The sequence below is a fragment of the Anopheles merus genome, chromosome 3L (genome assembly GCF_017562075.2).
Source record: "Anopheles merus strain MAF chromosome 3L, AmerM5.1, whole genome shotgun sequence".
Lineage (NCBI taxonomy): Eukaryota > Metazoa > Arthropoda > Insecta > Diptera > Culicidae > Anopheles > Anopheles merus.
Genome location: NC_054085.1, coordinates 33,367,710 through 33,384,851, shown reverse-complemented (window position 1 = coordinate 33,384,851; position 17,142 = coordinate 33,367,710). Strand labels below are relative to the sequence as shown.

Sequence of the window (17,142 nt, the reverse complement as noted above, 5' to 3'; positions counted from 1 at the left end):
TTTTGCCTGGTGGCATGGCGCGACGAGTCATTCTCATACACACATCGTGTGTAAACGGTATATCCATCCCGTGCAACGACCGACACGTTCACGTTTAACGGGGCAACGCTGCCAAACGTACCCGGTTTGGGAAGTGGTACTTGCTTTTCTTAGGCACCCCCAACGGGGATGGGATGCGGGCCCCGGGCACCGGCCCAGAACTCGACACAATCATTACAATATTTTACCAGGTTTTTCTCTTTCATAAAGACACACACACACACCCAGTCATCCACACATGTGTAGACACCGTTTCGTTTGCACTGATGAGCGAATTGCTCGAAGAAGTCTCGGTCCTTTTGCCAACGAATGGCTGTGGGTGGGTGTTTTTGTATGGTGGCCCTCTACCAGTCCCGGAGGTAAAGTTTTGCCAGCTTCCTTTTTTACTCAACACTCGTTACAAGTCTCGCATATGGCAAAAGGAAATGGGAAACCATTAAAGGCAAACGCTGGTTTGGTTACGCTGCAACGGAGACAGAGAAGATTTGCAAACAGGGTGACTAGGGGCCTACCTACTAGTAAGGGTGGCGCTAGCGGCAGCAAGATGACATTTTTATTCATCTTTGTACTTTTTTATTTTCCCCTGTTTTCCATAACCACAACACAAACGAGGCCTCAAGGCTATCGAAGCGGTGCACGCTTGGAGCTGCTGGAGGTGGATGGAAAACGGACGGACGGTAGCAAGGGGTACAAGCGATAAAAATGGCAAACTGAAGTATCATGAAATTTTCATCACCAACTCTTTCTTTGGCAGGAAGGTGGCGAAGAACAAGACGGTTACTTTCGTTTAAAGAAGTCAAGTATTTGCAGACACAAATTTGCAAATAAGATTGAAAGCAAAATAAAGCGAGTAAACTGTGAGATATACATTATCTTAATTTTCGTACAATACTTTTAGTAAACAAAATATAAAATAAACAATGATTGAGATGGAGAGATTAGGAAATCTGCTTGATCAAATTATTTGTTTCGTTATTTTTTTCAAATTAGTTTTGAAATTTGAGTTCAAAGTTGTTCCAAAAATACACTGCTCTAGATCTAGGGTCTTCAAACTACACTCCTCGGGCTTAACTTTTACAGGGTTTCCCACGATTTATTGCTTGGTTTCCATTAAATTTTGGTGCGTTCCCGCAATTTTTTGTCGTTTCCTAGAATTTTTTAATCCAATTGTATTGATATCCAATCGAAAAAAAACCAATAAATTATAGGAACGATCCAATCCCAATCTATGGGATACGATTAAAAAATCGTGGGAACGCACCAAAAAATCATGGGAACTGACCAATAAATCGTGGGAAACTCTGTGTTTGTTAAAACGTGTTTAATTTTCTTTTATAATACGCTCTATCAATTGTGTGATTGATTAAGCATGGCTATTAACAGAACGAGTAAAAGGGTTCGGAGATTCTAAACTATTAATGTTACGTATTCAATGGTGTCTATACAGTTTTGGTGATTTTTGTACAGTTTTTCGGATCACGGAGAACCAGGGATCCCTAGTGGTCCTCTGGACCACAGATTGGAGACCACTCTCCTAAACACTACTCTCACCAAACGCGAATCCAAAATGTACTCAAAAAATGTATGTTAAACTCTCTTTACACTGTTTACCATTACGTCTACTCGATAGTGTTCCTCGTGGATCAATAATTTGGCTTCACTCTTACATGGCGTCTTTTCAAACCCTCTAAAGTGTACATTCTCGACACACTTGCTCCCACTTGCGCCCTTGTGCAATCGCGCATACAAAATCATGTGTTACGGGATGGTAATATTGCAATTTCAATTATTGAAGCTATTTCCCCCGGTCGTCAAACGAAGCAAGGAGGAGGTGGCACTTCTTTTTTTACTGCTGGTTCTGCTTCTCATTGCCTTCTTCCCGAAACGGTCCCGCACCAAACGCTTATCTGCAGGGCGAGAATTGTTTCCGTACGATCCCAACACATCGCAGTGCCTCGCCGTGTATGTGTGCAGCAAACGACACCTCTCGAATGGATGCAGATAATCTTTTAAACTCTTCCTTTCTTCCCACCGTACGCCATCGGCATCGGCAAGGAGCATTCCTCTCCATTTACCTAACTAAGGCACTTGCTGGAACGGCTTTACCCGCTGCTTCCTCGTTCGTGCGCTGAGCCAAACCGAACCGAAGGCAGGAAAACGATGATCAATATACGGAAACGGTGGAGCAGTGGATTGGTGTTTGGAAAGTTTTCATCCCACCTTCCCTCGTGGCACAGTAAGCACACTTGGCCGGATCTTTGGAAAGAACACTTGAGCAGTACCTCCTAACTGGCCACGTTTGCGAAAAATCGGAACGGCAAAGCAAACGGACGGGCCGGAGGATCTAATCGAGTTGCGCTAGTACGTGCAGGATGGAACGTCCTTCCCTCAGACAAGTCATTTATGACACCTTTCCTGCGTCGTCCTTCAGCCAGAGCTTGATCGATATCGTTCACTTCGCCTCCATGAGGACACGCGCCTGGAAACATACGAAGATGGCCCCCGGGATAAAAGTCAATATTCATCCATCACTCAACGCCCGCTCTTCCGGCGTGCGGCGGATGACGAGTTTTGGCGACTCAGAGTATCTTCCAGATAATGTGTGTGTGTGTGTGTTTGTGTGTGTGTCGAAGGCTGAAGGTGCCAGTGCACAGAAACGTGTGCCGATAAAGAGTCATTTGCTCGAGTGTAGGATGGGCGTGTTTATTGGCACACCAGCCTCGCTCAAGAAGCTGAAGTAACAATTCGAGAGGCTGGCAATGGGCGTAGCGCCACACACAGCCGTCGATAAACCATCATAAGTTTTGCGAGAGTGAAAATTTTTCTCATTATCGTTACAAATATTACTTCACCGATGGCGCGATGGCCGGGTCGGCGGACGCTGTGTCATGCCGCAGACGGTGGTGCCAACCGAGCAAATGGGAAGACGATCCTGTACGGTCGGTTGAAGCAGCGGCTCGAGAGATTCCAGCATCGTCATCGGTTTTTAATTTCGATAAAAGTGAAGTGCATACTGCGGAAAACGAAGTTTCCAATTTTCCGACCAGTTTGCCCTGACCTCATCCTTATCCAGCGGAACGCCAGCCAGCTTCAAACTGCTTCACTGTCCAATGCTTGCGGTTTTTTCTTATGGTGGGACGAGAGGTGGGGGGTCGATGATCTCGTAGAAAGTTGCCAACTCTTGCGAGAAAGCATCACTGCAGAGGTTTGCGCCTGAAGAGCTGAACCTTTCCGGAAACCGAACACGCAAAGCCTGTAAAAGTGTGCCTGCGAGCGTGTATTAGTGGGGTGGATTTAAGGAGGTTTTGGTGGTGCTTGCTGGATGCGATGCGTTCTACCACAGCATGGATGCAGATGCTTGCGTCTGCTGCTAAAAAGGGAACGGAATTCCATTTAAGAACGGGCTTCCACACAACCTAAACCTTCCTTCGATCAATAATCTGAACGCAGAACGCTGGCATGCTATGGTGCGGAGGTTTCTTCCTGCCTTGAAGTCTTATATGTGCTGCTAGAAAAAAAGGAGTGTTTGTAGTTCGTTCCTTAGCTTTCATCATCGGAATGCTGACAGAAAGAAATGAACTGTACGTTTTTATGCAGATGTGTGGCCAAGGGCGCTGCTTACGGACCACGATCCAACGATGGCTGCATGTTCTCGAATGTCTGAGTTAAAGAGTTGTGCACAGTGCATACTTACCCGAATGCAAACGCACAGTCTCTGTCTCTCTTTCTATCACTGTGCATATTGCACGTTTGGCTACTGGTTTCGGTGTGTATTTTTTCGATGAAAGCGTGTGTGTGAGCTTTCGTTACGATTACTCTAGGTCCGTTGAATTGGAAATCACTTTCGGGCATACCGATGCAAGAAATAACCATGCAAAAAGGCAGATGTGTTTAAGGTTTTTATGGATGTGTGGGTCTATTTGGATATTACATTTAACTGTATAAATTGTGCAAAAAATCCCTAGATCATGCTAGTTAAAGTAATATAACATCAATTTATGATTTTAAGCAGTTTTGATTGATTCCAGTAACCTGAAATGTCTTAAAATTTCTACAAGAAACTAGACCTAAAATAATTAATGCTAAATAAAAGCAAACGCTATAGATAGTAAACACATTATTCAAAAGTTGGTGTGTAAGGCTATTCCGAAGCTTACCAAGGACAGTAAGATACTTTTCAGAACATTGGTGGACCTATTATCATATGCACCCTTCGAGCAACTTTAATTTAGGATCCAAATTAACCTAATCATGCCTTTGGAATGGGATTCAAACAGATCATTAAGTGACGAATTGAATGACAGAAAAATATGGTATCATTTAACCACATTGTCAACGTCAACGCGCCAGTCACTCTGGAATAAGAACAAAAAAGTCGACAAAATCTTCATTGATTTGAACGGCGAATACGGTACCAAATATTCTCCGGTTCGATTCTGGAGCTTCCGACAGATTGGACAGTCGTTCGACGTATACAATAGGCCTGTAAATGTTTCTCCAAATCGAAGTATACGTTTAGGTGCAAAAAAACACAAACTTTTCCACAAATATCGAGCGTGGACAATCTTGACATCAAAGTGTCAATCCTCATTTTAATTAAGACAAATCCAATGATCTTTGTTAAAGCTGACGACCTTCTTATTCGTGGAATACATTATGCTGTGACCCTTTCAACGCCGGGCTCAGTTTAATTAAATTCTCCTAATTGATCGATAAACAGTCGGTAAAGCTGAAAACATCAGCAAACAAACCCCCGGCTTACCGCGGTTCAGACTCAGACCAAACCGCTCTCTAACCCTGCTCGAGGGTCGCTAGACCACTTATGAATATCCCCGGCGGGTAAACGCTCCTACGCTGAAACAAAAATCCCACTCGATCAGCGCCCCGGCCATTCGACGAAACAGATTGGTTTGTTTACCAGACTGCTGCTTAAGTGCAATCAACAATCCATCGTCGTTCACAATCCTTGGCCTCACCGTGGTGCAAACCGAACGCGCCAAAAAAAAAAAAAAAACAAAAACCACAACTCGAGATGATGCATCATCTCGTTACGTTCTCGTGCTGCAAATTGGTCGAAAAACAAGAACCTGATTGTGGGGAAAATTATCCCAAATCGAAAGACCTTTCATTCGAGCTCTCTTTCCCTCCCGGGGCAAATAGGGGCCCCTCTCGACGGGTTTCAGATTTTGGGATCAATTTTAAAATCTATCCCTTTTTCGGGAGCCAACGCTCGACGGCAAGGAGCGAAGGACGAACCAAGAACAACCCGGTCAGTAAATCACTGCAACCAGAAACTGCAAATTGCACTTTGGCTCCATCGGTGTGTGTGCGCGCTTGCAGCCCGGCCACGCTTCGTGACATCAGCAACCGTGCCTGCCGGCACCGTCAGCCGGCATCTCGGTCTGTCTCGGTAGTTCGTTTTTCCAAATTGAACATTTCCATTAAGCCGGTAGTGGCCGCGGGGCACCGTTTTATCATCGAGTCCTTGCCGTCTGAGGAGCAGATTGCAGCATTGCCCACCAGTGTCGTACCCATACCCCGGACAGGATATGGCTGTTCATAACTCTCATATATGTGTATGTTTTCTACCCATTCCCATTTCGCTTGATGCTTGTTACAAACACACACACACGCTCTCTCTCTCTCTCACTGTAGTTACCCAGCGACAGTCGCTAATCCTTTACGCTTTACCATCTTTTGCAGAGCTTCCCCGACATCAGCAATCGGACGGCGGCACTGCTCTCGATGCCGAAGGGGCGTTACCAGCATCTGAAGCGACTGCAGCCACTGCTAGCGAACCAGAGCGAGGACTGTCTGACGCTCAACATTTACGTCCCCGGAAGTGGTAAGCTACAGTCTTTGTCGCACTCTTCTCTTTGCATCAGTTTTGCCAGCAATTCCAGCCGTAGCTTCACCTCATGTAAGTCGCCGATTCGATTGGCCGCGCCCTGTCGGGCTGGCTGTGAACGGAGGGTGATAAATTCCGCACTCATCGACCATAAATTGGATCACTATAAGGTACCCTCGGACTGGAAGGAAGTACTGCTGCAGCACAAACAGCCTTTGCTTAGCCCAAAATACAACGCCGGGAGACGGCGAGAACATTTCGAGGTTTCTTAGAGTTGTTCCCCTAGCAACCGTAAGGTTATGGTTTGTAATATTCATCGCCGTTTGTTCGGTGAGATTGGTTGACCTCGGTTGAGCGTGTGGCGAGTTGGTAGAGCGGAATTGGATAGTGTTTTTTTTTTTTGCATCCCGCTTAGAGAAATGAGGTCAGCAGCTCAGGAGCACACTGAACAAACAACTTTATCGCAGGCCAACTCCAAACAAGTTGCCTTGACTTTGACGTACAAAGTAACGCTCGCGGCGGGATGGGGCGGGACGTTCGGTAGTAAAGTACGGGCGGTTGAAAGTTTTTTTAAAAGTAGAATGCAGTTGAACAATGATTGTTTGTTAGCAGTTGACATTGTTCTCAGGGCGAAACTTGGTGGTAGTGGTTGGTGTTTGTTGGAATGGTGCACTGTTGGACTGAACTATACATTTTCAAAGTTGAGTTCGTGCTGAGGTTCAAAAATATTTTCCGTTCATTTGAATATTTGCTGCAAAAGCGGTATGTTTGATAACTCCTTTACCATTCAACTTAAAAATCTTACACAACAGCTTACACTTACAAGTTAAAGTACATTTACTTGACTTGTTATACTCTATTCATTTGAGCTTATTTTTCGTTGATACGTGTTTTCATACTTCGTACATACTTCTGTTTTTGTACCGTAAAACAATGATTAAAGAGGGTTGATAAAAGCTATGTTAACTGTTAGTTTTATTTCAAAAGCATTATTTTTATTGACTGCCTACTCTTTTTACCGAAAGAACTATGTTTTGATGATGAATTTAACAAATAAAAAACGGTGCCGTTCATATATTTGACAGTTGAATCAAATTAGAAAATCTAGTGCACCCAGTCAGAATTGAAAAAGCTCTATTTGGAGTAGCACTGCTAATTTTCCAAGCATTTTCAATTTATTTCTGCACTTTATCACATGAAATTGTCATTCTAAACTCGATTCGATTCGAGTCGAGAAAATCAACTCCAAAGTGAACTTTACCTTACAAATGAACACACAAAATTCATCAACTCAACGTCGATTATAAGAATAGGATACGCCTCATACACTTTTAATTTTTTTTTGCCGTATCTCGGTTAAAGTAACCGGAATTCGTACAACTGAGATCTTGCCTTTGATCTCGGTTCAACCGTTTTAACTGAAAATTTCGGCTAAAATTATCTGTTTAACCGTTAGTTTGGATAGAGAAAGCTAAGATATCAATAAACTGTAAGATTGTTTTTTTATGACCAAAAAGATCATTTGGAAAGCATATAAAATAACAAATGACGTCTGTTAGCAACGATTTATTCCGGATAGAAAACATTTATTTGTAACCACAGCACATAAGAAGCTTTCACCGCTGCAGCTCTTAGCTCATTTTTCACAAGCTTTAATCGAAAATATGAAAAAAACATAGTATCTTACATTATCTTGTCCCTGATTGTGTTATAATTGCTGAATTAATGTCATTAATAAAGTAAAGAAGACTGTTGCTGATTGCACCAATATTTTTGGCAATATTTTTAACCAAGCATGTGAAATATATTTGACAGTGTAGATTGTTTCAAAATGTCCAATTTCGATCCAAACCCAGTTCAATTAAACAATCGGTTATAAATTTAAATCGGTTCAAAACTAATACTCCTTATCACTGCTGTAGATTGTTTCCCCCGCACACCTCAATAATAATACGATTTTTTTTTTAATTTGAATGCCTCTGTTTGGCAGGATGATGTGAGAAACGAGAAAATAATAGCACCTTTCCTAGCATTAAGACCCTGCCCGGCCGAGGCGCACGATAAGAAAAGTGCCACCTTGCCACATGCCAAAGAAATGGAGCTATCAAAACGTGGGAAATTATAAAGTACACAGCACCCGCCAACTAACATCTCCGGCCGAAACCGGCGCTACCGGCCCGGAACTGCGAATGCGCAACCCCCATCAAAAGGGGGGTTGCGCCGGTGCCCCGACGTAGCGCCATAATTGTAGTTATAAAATTTAATCTATTGTCCCACTATTAAGCTCCCGTGCGGGGACTATTGCCCGTGTCGGGTTGGGCACACCCCGTCATCAACCGCAGATATATGGCCAACTGGAGAGTTTGGTTGGCAAGGGCCAGGCCGGGCGAAAAGGTGGTCATTATCAGATGAGCTACCGCTTTACCCATGTCGACTAAATAGTGGGGCGAAGCTTCGAACCTAATTTTACGATGCTTTAAACAGATTAGTCACCAGGGGCTTGCGAAAAGGGAGATTAGAGCCTGGTGTGCAGCTGGTTGCTGAAGAGCGGGACCGTTAACGAGCGTATCGCATCGGGTTTTGCGACATCGGGCGGATCGAATGATGGTGGTAAACCAAAATGTATCTTGTTTCTTGGTGAATACATGGCATGAGAAGATACGATGAGTGTGACGTTGTTTTAAAGGATACATGTTCATGAGCCTGAATCGCTCTCGTTGTGGGCATCCAGAGGTGATCACAATTTAAGTGAACAAGTAGAATTCATGTTTTCTAAAAACTAAACAAAAAAAAGGATGAAATGAGTAGGATGTTTTCCTCCGAATCATTTATTTTCCTTAATCAACAGTATTTGAGATAGCAATGTTACGATCCCCGCTTTTATGCTCACTGCAATCGACCGAAAATCAAACCGATAACCTTTACAAAGGCAAAGAGATTCGATTTTGCTGTTTATGCATTTTCTCCTCATTGTGTGAGCAGTTGCGCACGAACAGGCAAATACATCACAAAGGCCCACCGATGCGTATGGAGTGCAGGAGTGTGAGTTGATCGGTTTGTTCTTTAATCTCGTAATGGTGGTCCACAACATCAGTTTGAGTTTGTTTGCGTGCGTGTGTGTGGGTGTGCATTATTTTTATCGTTTAATTTCATTACAAGTCGACCCACCCACGGTTCAGAGAGAGAGAGAGAGAGAGAGAGAGAGAGAGAGAGAGAGAGAGAGAGAGAGAGAGAGAGAGAGAGAGAGAGAGAACAGCGACGCAATTCGATTTATGAACGCTTGGTAATAAAATTCGCAAAATAAATCATCCGTACGCCATCCATGTGCCAAGAAGCGTAGCAAGCAAAAGCGCGAATGTAAAGATTTTTGAACCGTTTTGCGTACGTGAATACGTTTTTGGAGGAAGTGTCTGGGTGTGTGTGTGTGTGTGTGTGTGCTGTTTTGAATGTGTTATTTTCAATTTATCTCATCACTTCAGTGGCGCTTAACGCTTGACGTTTAGGGTGCGTGTAAATATGTATGTTACAGGCACATGCATGGTAAGGGTCCTTCACAGCGTTTGAGAAATTTTAAGATGCCTTCCGCCACCGGGAAGCTGTCAAAAGCGTAACGCAACACAGAGGTGGCACGGAAATTGAAGCGCACAGGCAAACAAGCTCCCAAATGAGCCGTACCCATCGCAGTGAATTAACTTTCCCGTCCGTCAAATCATTCGCTTCCTCCCTCCCCTTCATTGACAAGAGCAGTGAAGTAGGGTAGAAAGGGGGGAGACCGGGGCAAAAGTCGACAGCAATGAAATTACGTCTAACCGAATAAATATGGTAAAGGTAAATTCAATTTCACCACCTCGGTCACACGGACGGGGCTGGTGATGTGCATGCTTGCGTGGGGGTTTTTTTTTTGCCTAGATTTAGGTGAAAAATCTGTACCAACACCTTACGCCCTTGTAACGGTGGCAGTAGTGGTGGGAAATGCCACTCGTCGAATGGCGGAAACGACGAGTTTAGGGAAACTTTTTAACCAAAGCTGAGCTCATTTTTAGGGAGCTGCACTTGGCAGTGAAGGCGAACCGTGCCGTTTTCCGGCCAAGCAGCTTCAACAGTAATGCATATTTTATGGTTATTTCAACGCAAAATACATGACTCATACGGAGAGAGAGAGAGAGAAGAGAGAGAGAGAGAGAGAGAGAGAGAGAGAGAGAGAGAGAGAGAGAGTGAATGAGGCCGGTGGCACGAGAAGCGGATGCTTCAAACGTCGATAAATGGGCAAAATTCAAGGCAAAAACTCGTACGAGCTCGCAGCGCCCACAAACCGCAAACTTCTTCCCTGGCTGGCTCTCCCTGGCAGCCATGTGTTGAGGAGCGTAGTGGGCGTTTTGGTGTAGTGGGAAATAGTGCAAACTTTCGTGGAATCAGCTTCTCGGTCGCTTTAGCTTGGTTTGATTGGATCGTTCTGGTTTGCTATTGACGCTGTAGAGAACGCTGGCGGCAGACGCTAGCTTGTGAGACGATCATGATGATGATGATGATGGTGCCAGGATGATGGTGATGTTGTTTTCGATTAGGAGCATGTTCAATGCAAAACTTTTCTTGCCATGGTTTATCTAGGTTTTGGGATAGAGTTTTCGACCCACAGGAATGAGCGATGGATGCAAGAACACAATGCAAATTACAATGAAACTTTGACAACTGAGATTTACTTAAAACTGTTTGAATGGAACATTTTTGAATTTCAAGGGAAAAAAATCGTTTGATTTTAGTTCATACAGCAATTAATTCTGCTAAAGCTGCTCTACGTAAGCATACGTTAGCACCAATGTTTTGAGTATTTTGTTTTGAAAACATGTTTCACACGAATTTCTTTACATCTCCGGCAAATATGAATTTACCATAAACAATTAACTGCTTGAATTTATCCACCAAAACATAAACCAGCATAAAACGTTAAAACGCTTCGTTTGATTTTAGTTCATACAGCAATTAATTCTGCTAAAGCTGCTCTACGTAAGCATAAGTTAGCACCAATGTTTTGAGTATTTTGTTTTGAAAACATGTTTCACACGAATTTCTTTACATCTCCGGCAAATATGAATTTACCATAAACAAATTAACTGCTTGAATTTATCCACCAAAACATAAACCAGCATAAAAACGTTAAAACGCTTCGTTTGATTTTAGTTCATACAGCAATTAATTCTGCTAAAGCTGCTCTACGTAAGCATAAGTTAGCACCAATGTTTTGAGTATTTTGTTTTGAAAACATGTTTCACACGAATTTCTTTACATCTCCGGCAAATATGAATTTACCATAAACAAATTAACTGCTTGAATTTATCCACCAAAACATAAACCAGCATAAAAACGTTAAAACGCTTCACTAAAAATTCACTGGTTGAAGGATATTTTGCTTTAAATGTACTAAAAAGTAAAAGACAACATGGGAAAGGTAGAAAGATATTTCTGAGAATTGTATCATCATTGATCGAATTGTTAAAGTAACGTTTTAATATTGATTACATCCCAAATGCTTGAATCTTTAAGCATTGTCACGTAAACTTTGCTTATATATTAATATTTCCTGCATCGCATTTTCGCGATCATTCACTTCAAGGTGTGATTCAGCTATTAAAGCATCGGCCGGTGTCTCCTGAACATCTCATGTCTCACTTCACTTTCCCGCCATCAATTGTTTACACGATTCGCTGCAAAGCATTCGCTTTCCGAAAAGGTGAATAAACATGTTCAAGAATAACTAAAAAACGGTGGACTGCCGTTCAGCCGCAAGCAGCATCTGTTGCCCTTGCAGCAGCAGTGTCGTTAGGAACACCTCGAACACACACACTCAAAACATCCAACGCCCCCTTTTCCTTTTCCGGGCAGAACATTGACACAAATCTTTTTCTCATTAATTTGAATAGAACTCGGTGCTTTGCGTTTTTATTTGTTTCGAATTTCGTATTTGCAATCGTTCTTCCGATGGTGAGGACGCTGCCCTGGACGACAATTTATCTACATTATGTGCAAAATTTTCTTATGTTTTTTTGTGTGGCTCCCATACCGTCCAGACGTTCACGGGCGTTCTTGTTCTCTCTCTTTCTCTCAGCAAGGATGCTGTTCTCCGGGGTGTGCCGTTCGTATGCCGTAAGAACGAACCGTATTTCTTGTCGTCAAGCGTAGGATGTTGTTCAAGTGCGCTTCCGCTCGAACGGTGTGCGTTCTGTGTGTGCGTGTGTGTCCCCAATGTCCTCCTCGTAGTGGCAGCGCAGTGGGATGCAAGTGGGATACTTGTAGCAAATGATAAATGATAATTGAATTTCAACTTTAACATTTACGGTTTTCTATCATTCGAGATCGAGTTCCCTTTAACAAGGGAAATCCTCACTGCTTCGATGCCGCTACGAAGACGCTACGAAAGGGAAAGGGAAGGTGGTGGATTTGCTGTAACGAACCGAAAAAGAAAGCTATAAAGCACAGTCTGAACTTTCCAAGAAATCATTCGTTGGGAGGATGTTTTTTTCGCGAAACTGACTTTTAGAGAAAACGTGGGAAAGAAACGACACCAAATCAACGATTATTTAATGTTTGCAATAAGACTCCTAAGAGCGGGCCAGAATGTGTGTGTGCGTGTGTCACGCGTTTGCAGCCATAATTGAGCTGATGCGTGTGCTCCGTCTACTTCTAATTCGCCTTGGCCCGGCCACCAGCGTTGGTGGTTCATTTAAAAGGCGATTCCAACGAAAATGATGATCCTCGTAAACTGAACGCCTGTGGTTCTACGGAAAGATGAGATGCTTTTAGTTCGCATTGAGACGTGATCAGTGAGAGAGAGAGGTTGAGAGCTTTTGAAGCACTGCAATTTAAAAGACACAAGTTGGCATTCTTTTTATAGCTCGCTCTCTCTTTCGCTCCATTTTCTAAAAGAAGTACTGTAGTCAAGTCTCGTAGATTCTTCTCTTCTAAACGGTGCGCCCTCGACGCCAGCGGACATCCATCGAACGTTTAGCACCGAAAGTGAAAGGAAGAGAGCGGATTAATTGAAATCTTAATTAAACGTGTAACAGCGGGCTGCGTCAATCTGTGCTACCATTTATTTATTTTTAATTAAGTTTCTTCAGAAACTCGTCGGGGTGACGTTCTCGATCGATCGATTTTTCGGACTTTCGCTAGACAAAGGGTAGAACAACTGTCCGGGTCGCCACTGTCGCCATCCATGATGGAGAGCATCCAGTGCTTGCAATTAAAAGCAGATCCTTCGTTTCCGGGTCCGGGACGACCGGGCACACGTCTTAAATGGTTCTCTCTCGGTCTTGTTTCCGTATCGGATTTGTGGTTGTAATAATCCCTGTACCACCATCGTTCGGAACGAGCTGGTTTGGGCAAGTGTGGATGAGTTTTAGCCCCGTCTTTCCCCTTCTGTTCGCTCTGCCAGTAAGCCAGCAAACCACAACATCCTACGTAAACGAGCATCCGCAACATCCGGACAAACAAAACGCCGGGAAGCGCTCGCTTGTTCACTTTTATGTTCACTCATTATTTTTAGCTAAAATCCTAGCCCCTAGCCCCGCAGCCCCATTCTCGAGTGTGGGCGCACGGGATGATTTCATATTTGATATGGAGTTCACGTTATGATTTGCTGCAAGCCGGAGGCAGTTTTTCTCCGAAAAAAGTGATGCGTTGTATGCCAGCCGGATTTAGCCGGTGGTTCAAAGTTCAAAGTTCAAAGCAAGCTCTCACAGCTTTGGGTTGGGTAGCGTTTACTGATGTCACCGAAAAACGGGAGCAATTGAATAGCAAGCTTCATTTAATGAAGATTAGCTTTTGCTTCAAGCCTGCCCTGGTACTGCTTTCTTCTGTTGAATGCGTCTTTTTTGCGTATGAATGTGTACTCGGTTTACCTTGATGTGAAGAAACAACAACATGAGGTTTTGCTTCTACTAAGGCTCATCAAACGCTCGTTTGCAATGCACAGGTTTGTGTGTGGGTTTTAATTTAAATGGGTTTTCTTTTACGAATGATCGTTTGATTGCTGCTAGCCGACGGAAAACAAATTTTGATAAGAGAATAATGTGTTTCTAATAAGCGATGAAAGATGAAAGATAACTGCAAAAATCAAATGAGAGATTTTGAAAACAATATTTAGGAGGATTTTAAATGCAAACATACAGAAGTTATTTATGTTTTCCATATGCCTCTTATTTAGATCCTCTTTTAATTTTGATTGATGCTCGTTTTGTGAGGACGTTAAGGGCATTTTATATGAAAAATGTAAAACAAAATTGCTCCGGGGATTTGCCTTTGCCTACCCCTTTGCTGACCTTTAGATGAGTTGCTTATATTATTGCACTGTGCTGGAAAACTCATTGCTGTTTGATCGTGAAGGTACGTCAAATATTTAAAAAGGTACCGATAAAGGTGGTTCATTGTTTGCCTTAAAAAGAGTAAGTTCAAAATGAGTTTGCGGGATGTTACGAGCAATGAAAGAAGCAGATTGATTTTCATTACATCGTTCAGAGGGGTTTCAGATTATTAGATTTTTTTTATGTTACTTTTCTTCTGGAGCCTGTAAGCAAGCTTTTGAACCTCTATAAACGTTCTTTAAATAGGTTTTACAAGTTCTGAGTTCTAATTTGATTGCTCAACAAGCCACCCGCAATGATATTAATGAAGTTGAACCATCATCTGGATGGTGGATGGATTGATATATGTAGAGGCATACACTTGTAGTTTCATAGGATAGTTCACATATTAATTTTAGAATCAAAGTGAATAAATTACAATAGATTGATCTGTGAAGAACGATTTAAGAATTTGGGTTTGGGAAGAACTGTTTGTCATGTAAAATTTACCTCATTTAACCGTTTCTCTATATTTGTCAATCTCTTCTATCCAAGTATAATGGCATCCAAATTGAGAGTCATTATACCTCATTTTGTCTATCTTAACTCCTGAAATACGTCAACATATCGAAGTCTTATTCCATATGATATCCAGTTTAATTTCACACAGAGACGTTAAATTGCATGCGAATAATGAAAGAATAACAGAGCGCTTAAAGAAGCTGTTATTCAATAAGTTTAATTTTGAGCAATTTAATAATTCTGAAATGATTCACATTCAAAAGTTGTTGATAGAAAATTTTAACACTTCAATACTTAGCTCCCACTCATTTCGGTGCAATCGTGCCAACAACTCAAATGGAGTATTGTTTTTATTTACACACATGAATCCTTTGACATGCCATGCCAACCTATTTACACCATTATAACGATCTGAGATATCTAGTAAGCCTAGTCTTCCTAAACCGGATCTGTTTCAATTGCAACTGTTGTACGGCTTACGCTAACAGTAACACACTCGAACGGCGACCACTTTCCTGGAAACAATCTAACCCATTCTCGGAGCAGTGTTGATGAATTTACCCTTCCTGTTTTGATGTTTCCCGCTCTATGCAAACGTACGGATGGCATACACATCCACACACACACACACACGACAACTACACATGGCACTAATAATTTTCTTCCCTCTCTTTTCTCCCTCCTCTGGACGTAACAGGAAGCCGCGGACTGGAGGCACCGTACTCAATTTTCTTCTACATTCACGGCGAAGCGTACGACTGGGGTTCCGGCAATCCGTACGACGGCTCGGTACTGGCAAGCTACGGTCACGTCATAGTTGTTACAGTCAATTTTCGTTTAGGAATACTCGGTAAGTTATCTTTCGTGCCGGTTCTCCTCCCTGGCAAGCTGACAGGGTAATGTAAAGCTATCGCATTTGCCCCCTATCGGTGATTGCCACTATCGGGGTTGCAGCGCTGGATGGCAGTCTAAGAAACGTCTGCTAACCCGCTATTCACAAAACTATTTAACCCTTCGTTTGATACGCACTTCGGGGAAGGCGTACTGCAGCAAAAGCTCGCATGCAGCTTGACATTGGTGCACTTTCCTTGCCGCTTTGACTTCGAAACGCTTGTATGGCACGCGTGCAGTGTGTGTCCAATGCGTTTGGGTTTAAGTAGGATGTGCTTTTGCTTGCCCATTGCAACAAGTCATCATCAACGTCATCGTTCATTAATTTGGGCGAAGGCTTTCGAAGGAGCATTCGAGCAAAAAACTGAGCCCGAGCCCGAACTGGTCGTTGCCGGGCTAACCGTAAATCTACGAAGCGTTGGCTAGCGGCTGGCTTTCTGTCCCAGTGCGCTCAAAGCTCTACTGCCACACTTTCAAACGAAGTGTTTGGCGAGTGGTGGCACTCTTCGAACGCGAGTGTGTGTCCAGTGGATTCGGGATAATGAAAATTTATATTATTCACTGCGCTCGAAGCGATCCAGTGTGAGCCGTGGTTTGATTCGTTCTTTTGCTGACTCAACGCGCACTGTCTAAAACGCGTACCACCGCGCCCCAACCATCGGCGCAAGACATCTGTCAGCGTGGGTTAGTGGTTTTTGGGGTTTTCAGGAAGAAAGGGAACGGATTTTTTGGTTTTGGGCACATATTTTTATTACCCCATGCTTCACGCTCGCGATCCACTGCCACGAGCACTATGTAGCGTAAAATAACATATTTTAACCCACTCCCACTGTTGCTGTCGTTACTATCTGCACGCGTGTGATGGTATTTTTTCTTTATTTTGCACAATTATAGCATAAATCATTACTTATCAAAAGATTGAAAATGTAGCACCGGCAGCACTAGCAGAAAACTTTATTCTCCAACCACGCGCGCGCGCGCGCCTGTTTGTATGCACTGTGCCGTCTCGGTCACCTCGGTGGGGCAAGTTTTATGGTGTTCCCGTTTTATGGTGTTATTAAATTTTCCTCCTACCGTATTTTTTTATGACACGAGTACATTCAAAGGGGATAGTAGCTGTGTTAGCAGCATTCTCGCTGCTGCACACTACATACAGCACAGGCTGATTATCGGCTAACTCTATCACTGGTTTTAGTGCTTATACGAAAGCAATAATAAAACAAGCAGTAAAGCGCTGCTGAAAGGATCAAACCCTTAAATGCGACGCACGGTTTGGTTGGAGGGGAAAGTTTAACAGAACAAAATCCCTGGAAAATTCCTGTCACAGCACGAACTGCTAGCCATTAAATTTTGCGTATGATTGAAGGTGACATTGAGAGCGCGTTTGCCGGAGGAGAGTGCTTTCATAAAGCGGTGCAATTCCACACCGATTATCTCCGAAATCCATCCAATGCCTTCGTCATTGGCTCAAGAGAACGATGTCAACTAATGTTGAACTGCTTACGA

General features: G+C 43.1%; 1 protein-coding gene across 2 annotated transcripts in view; it reads left to right on the top strand.

Moving 5' to 3' along the window:
- The window catches only part of LOC121599444 (neuroligin-4, X-linked-like), a 143,783-nt gene that overhangs the window by 80,913 nt on the left and 45,728 nt on the right, over positions 1-17,142 (top strand). For both annotated transcript variants that reach the window (XM_041927249.1, XM_041927248.1), the window contains 2 exons: positions 5,743-5,884; positions 15,443-15,595. In XM_041927249.1, the coding sequence (XP_041783183.1) occupies positions 5,743-5,884; positions 15,443-15,595 (295 nt within the window). The remainder of the gene's footprint in view (positions 1-5,742; positions 5,885-15,442; positions 15,596-17,142) is intronic.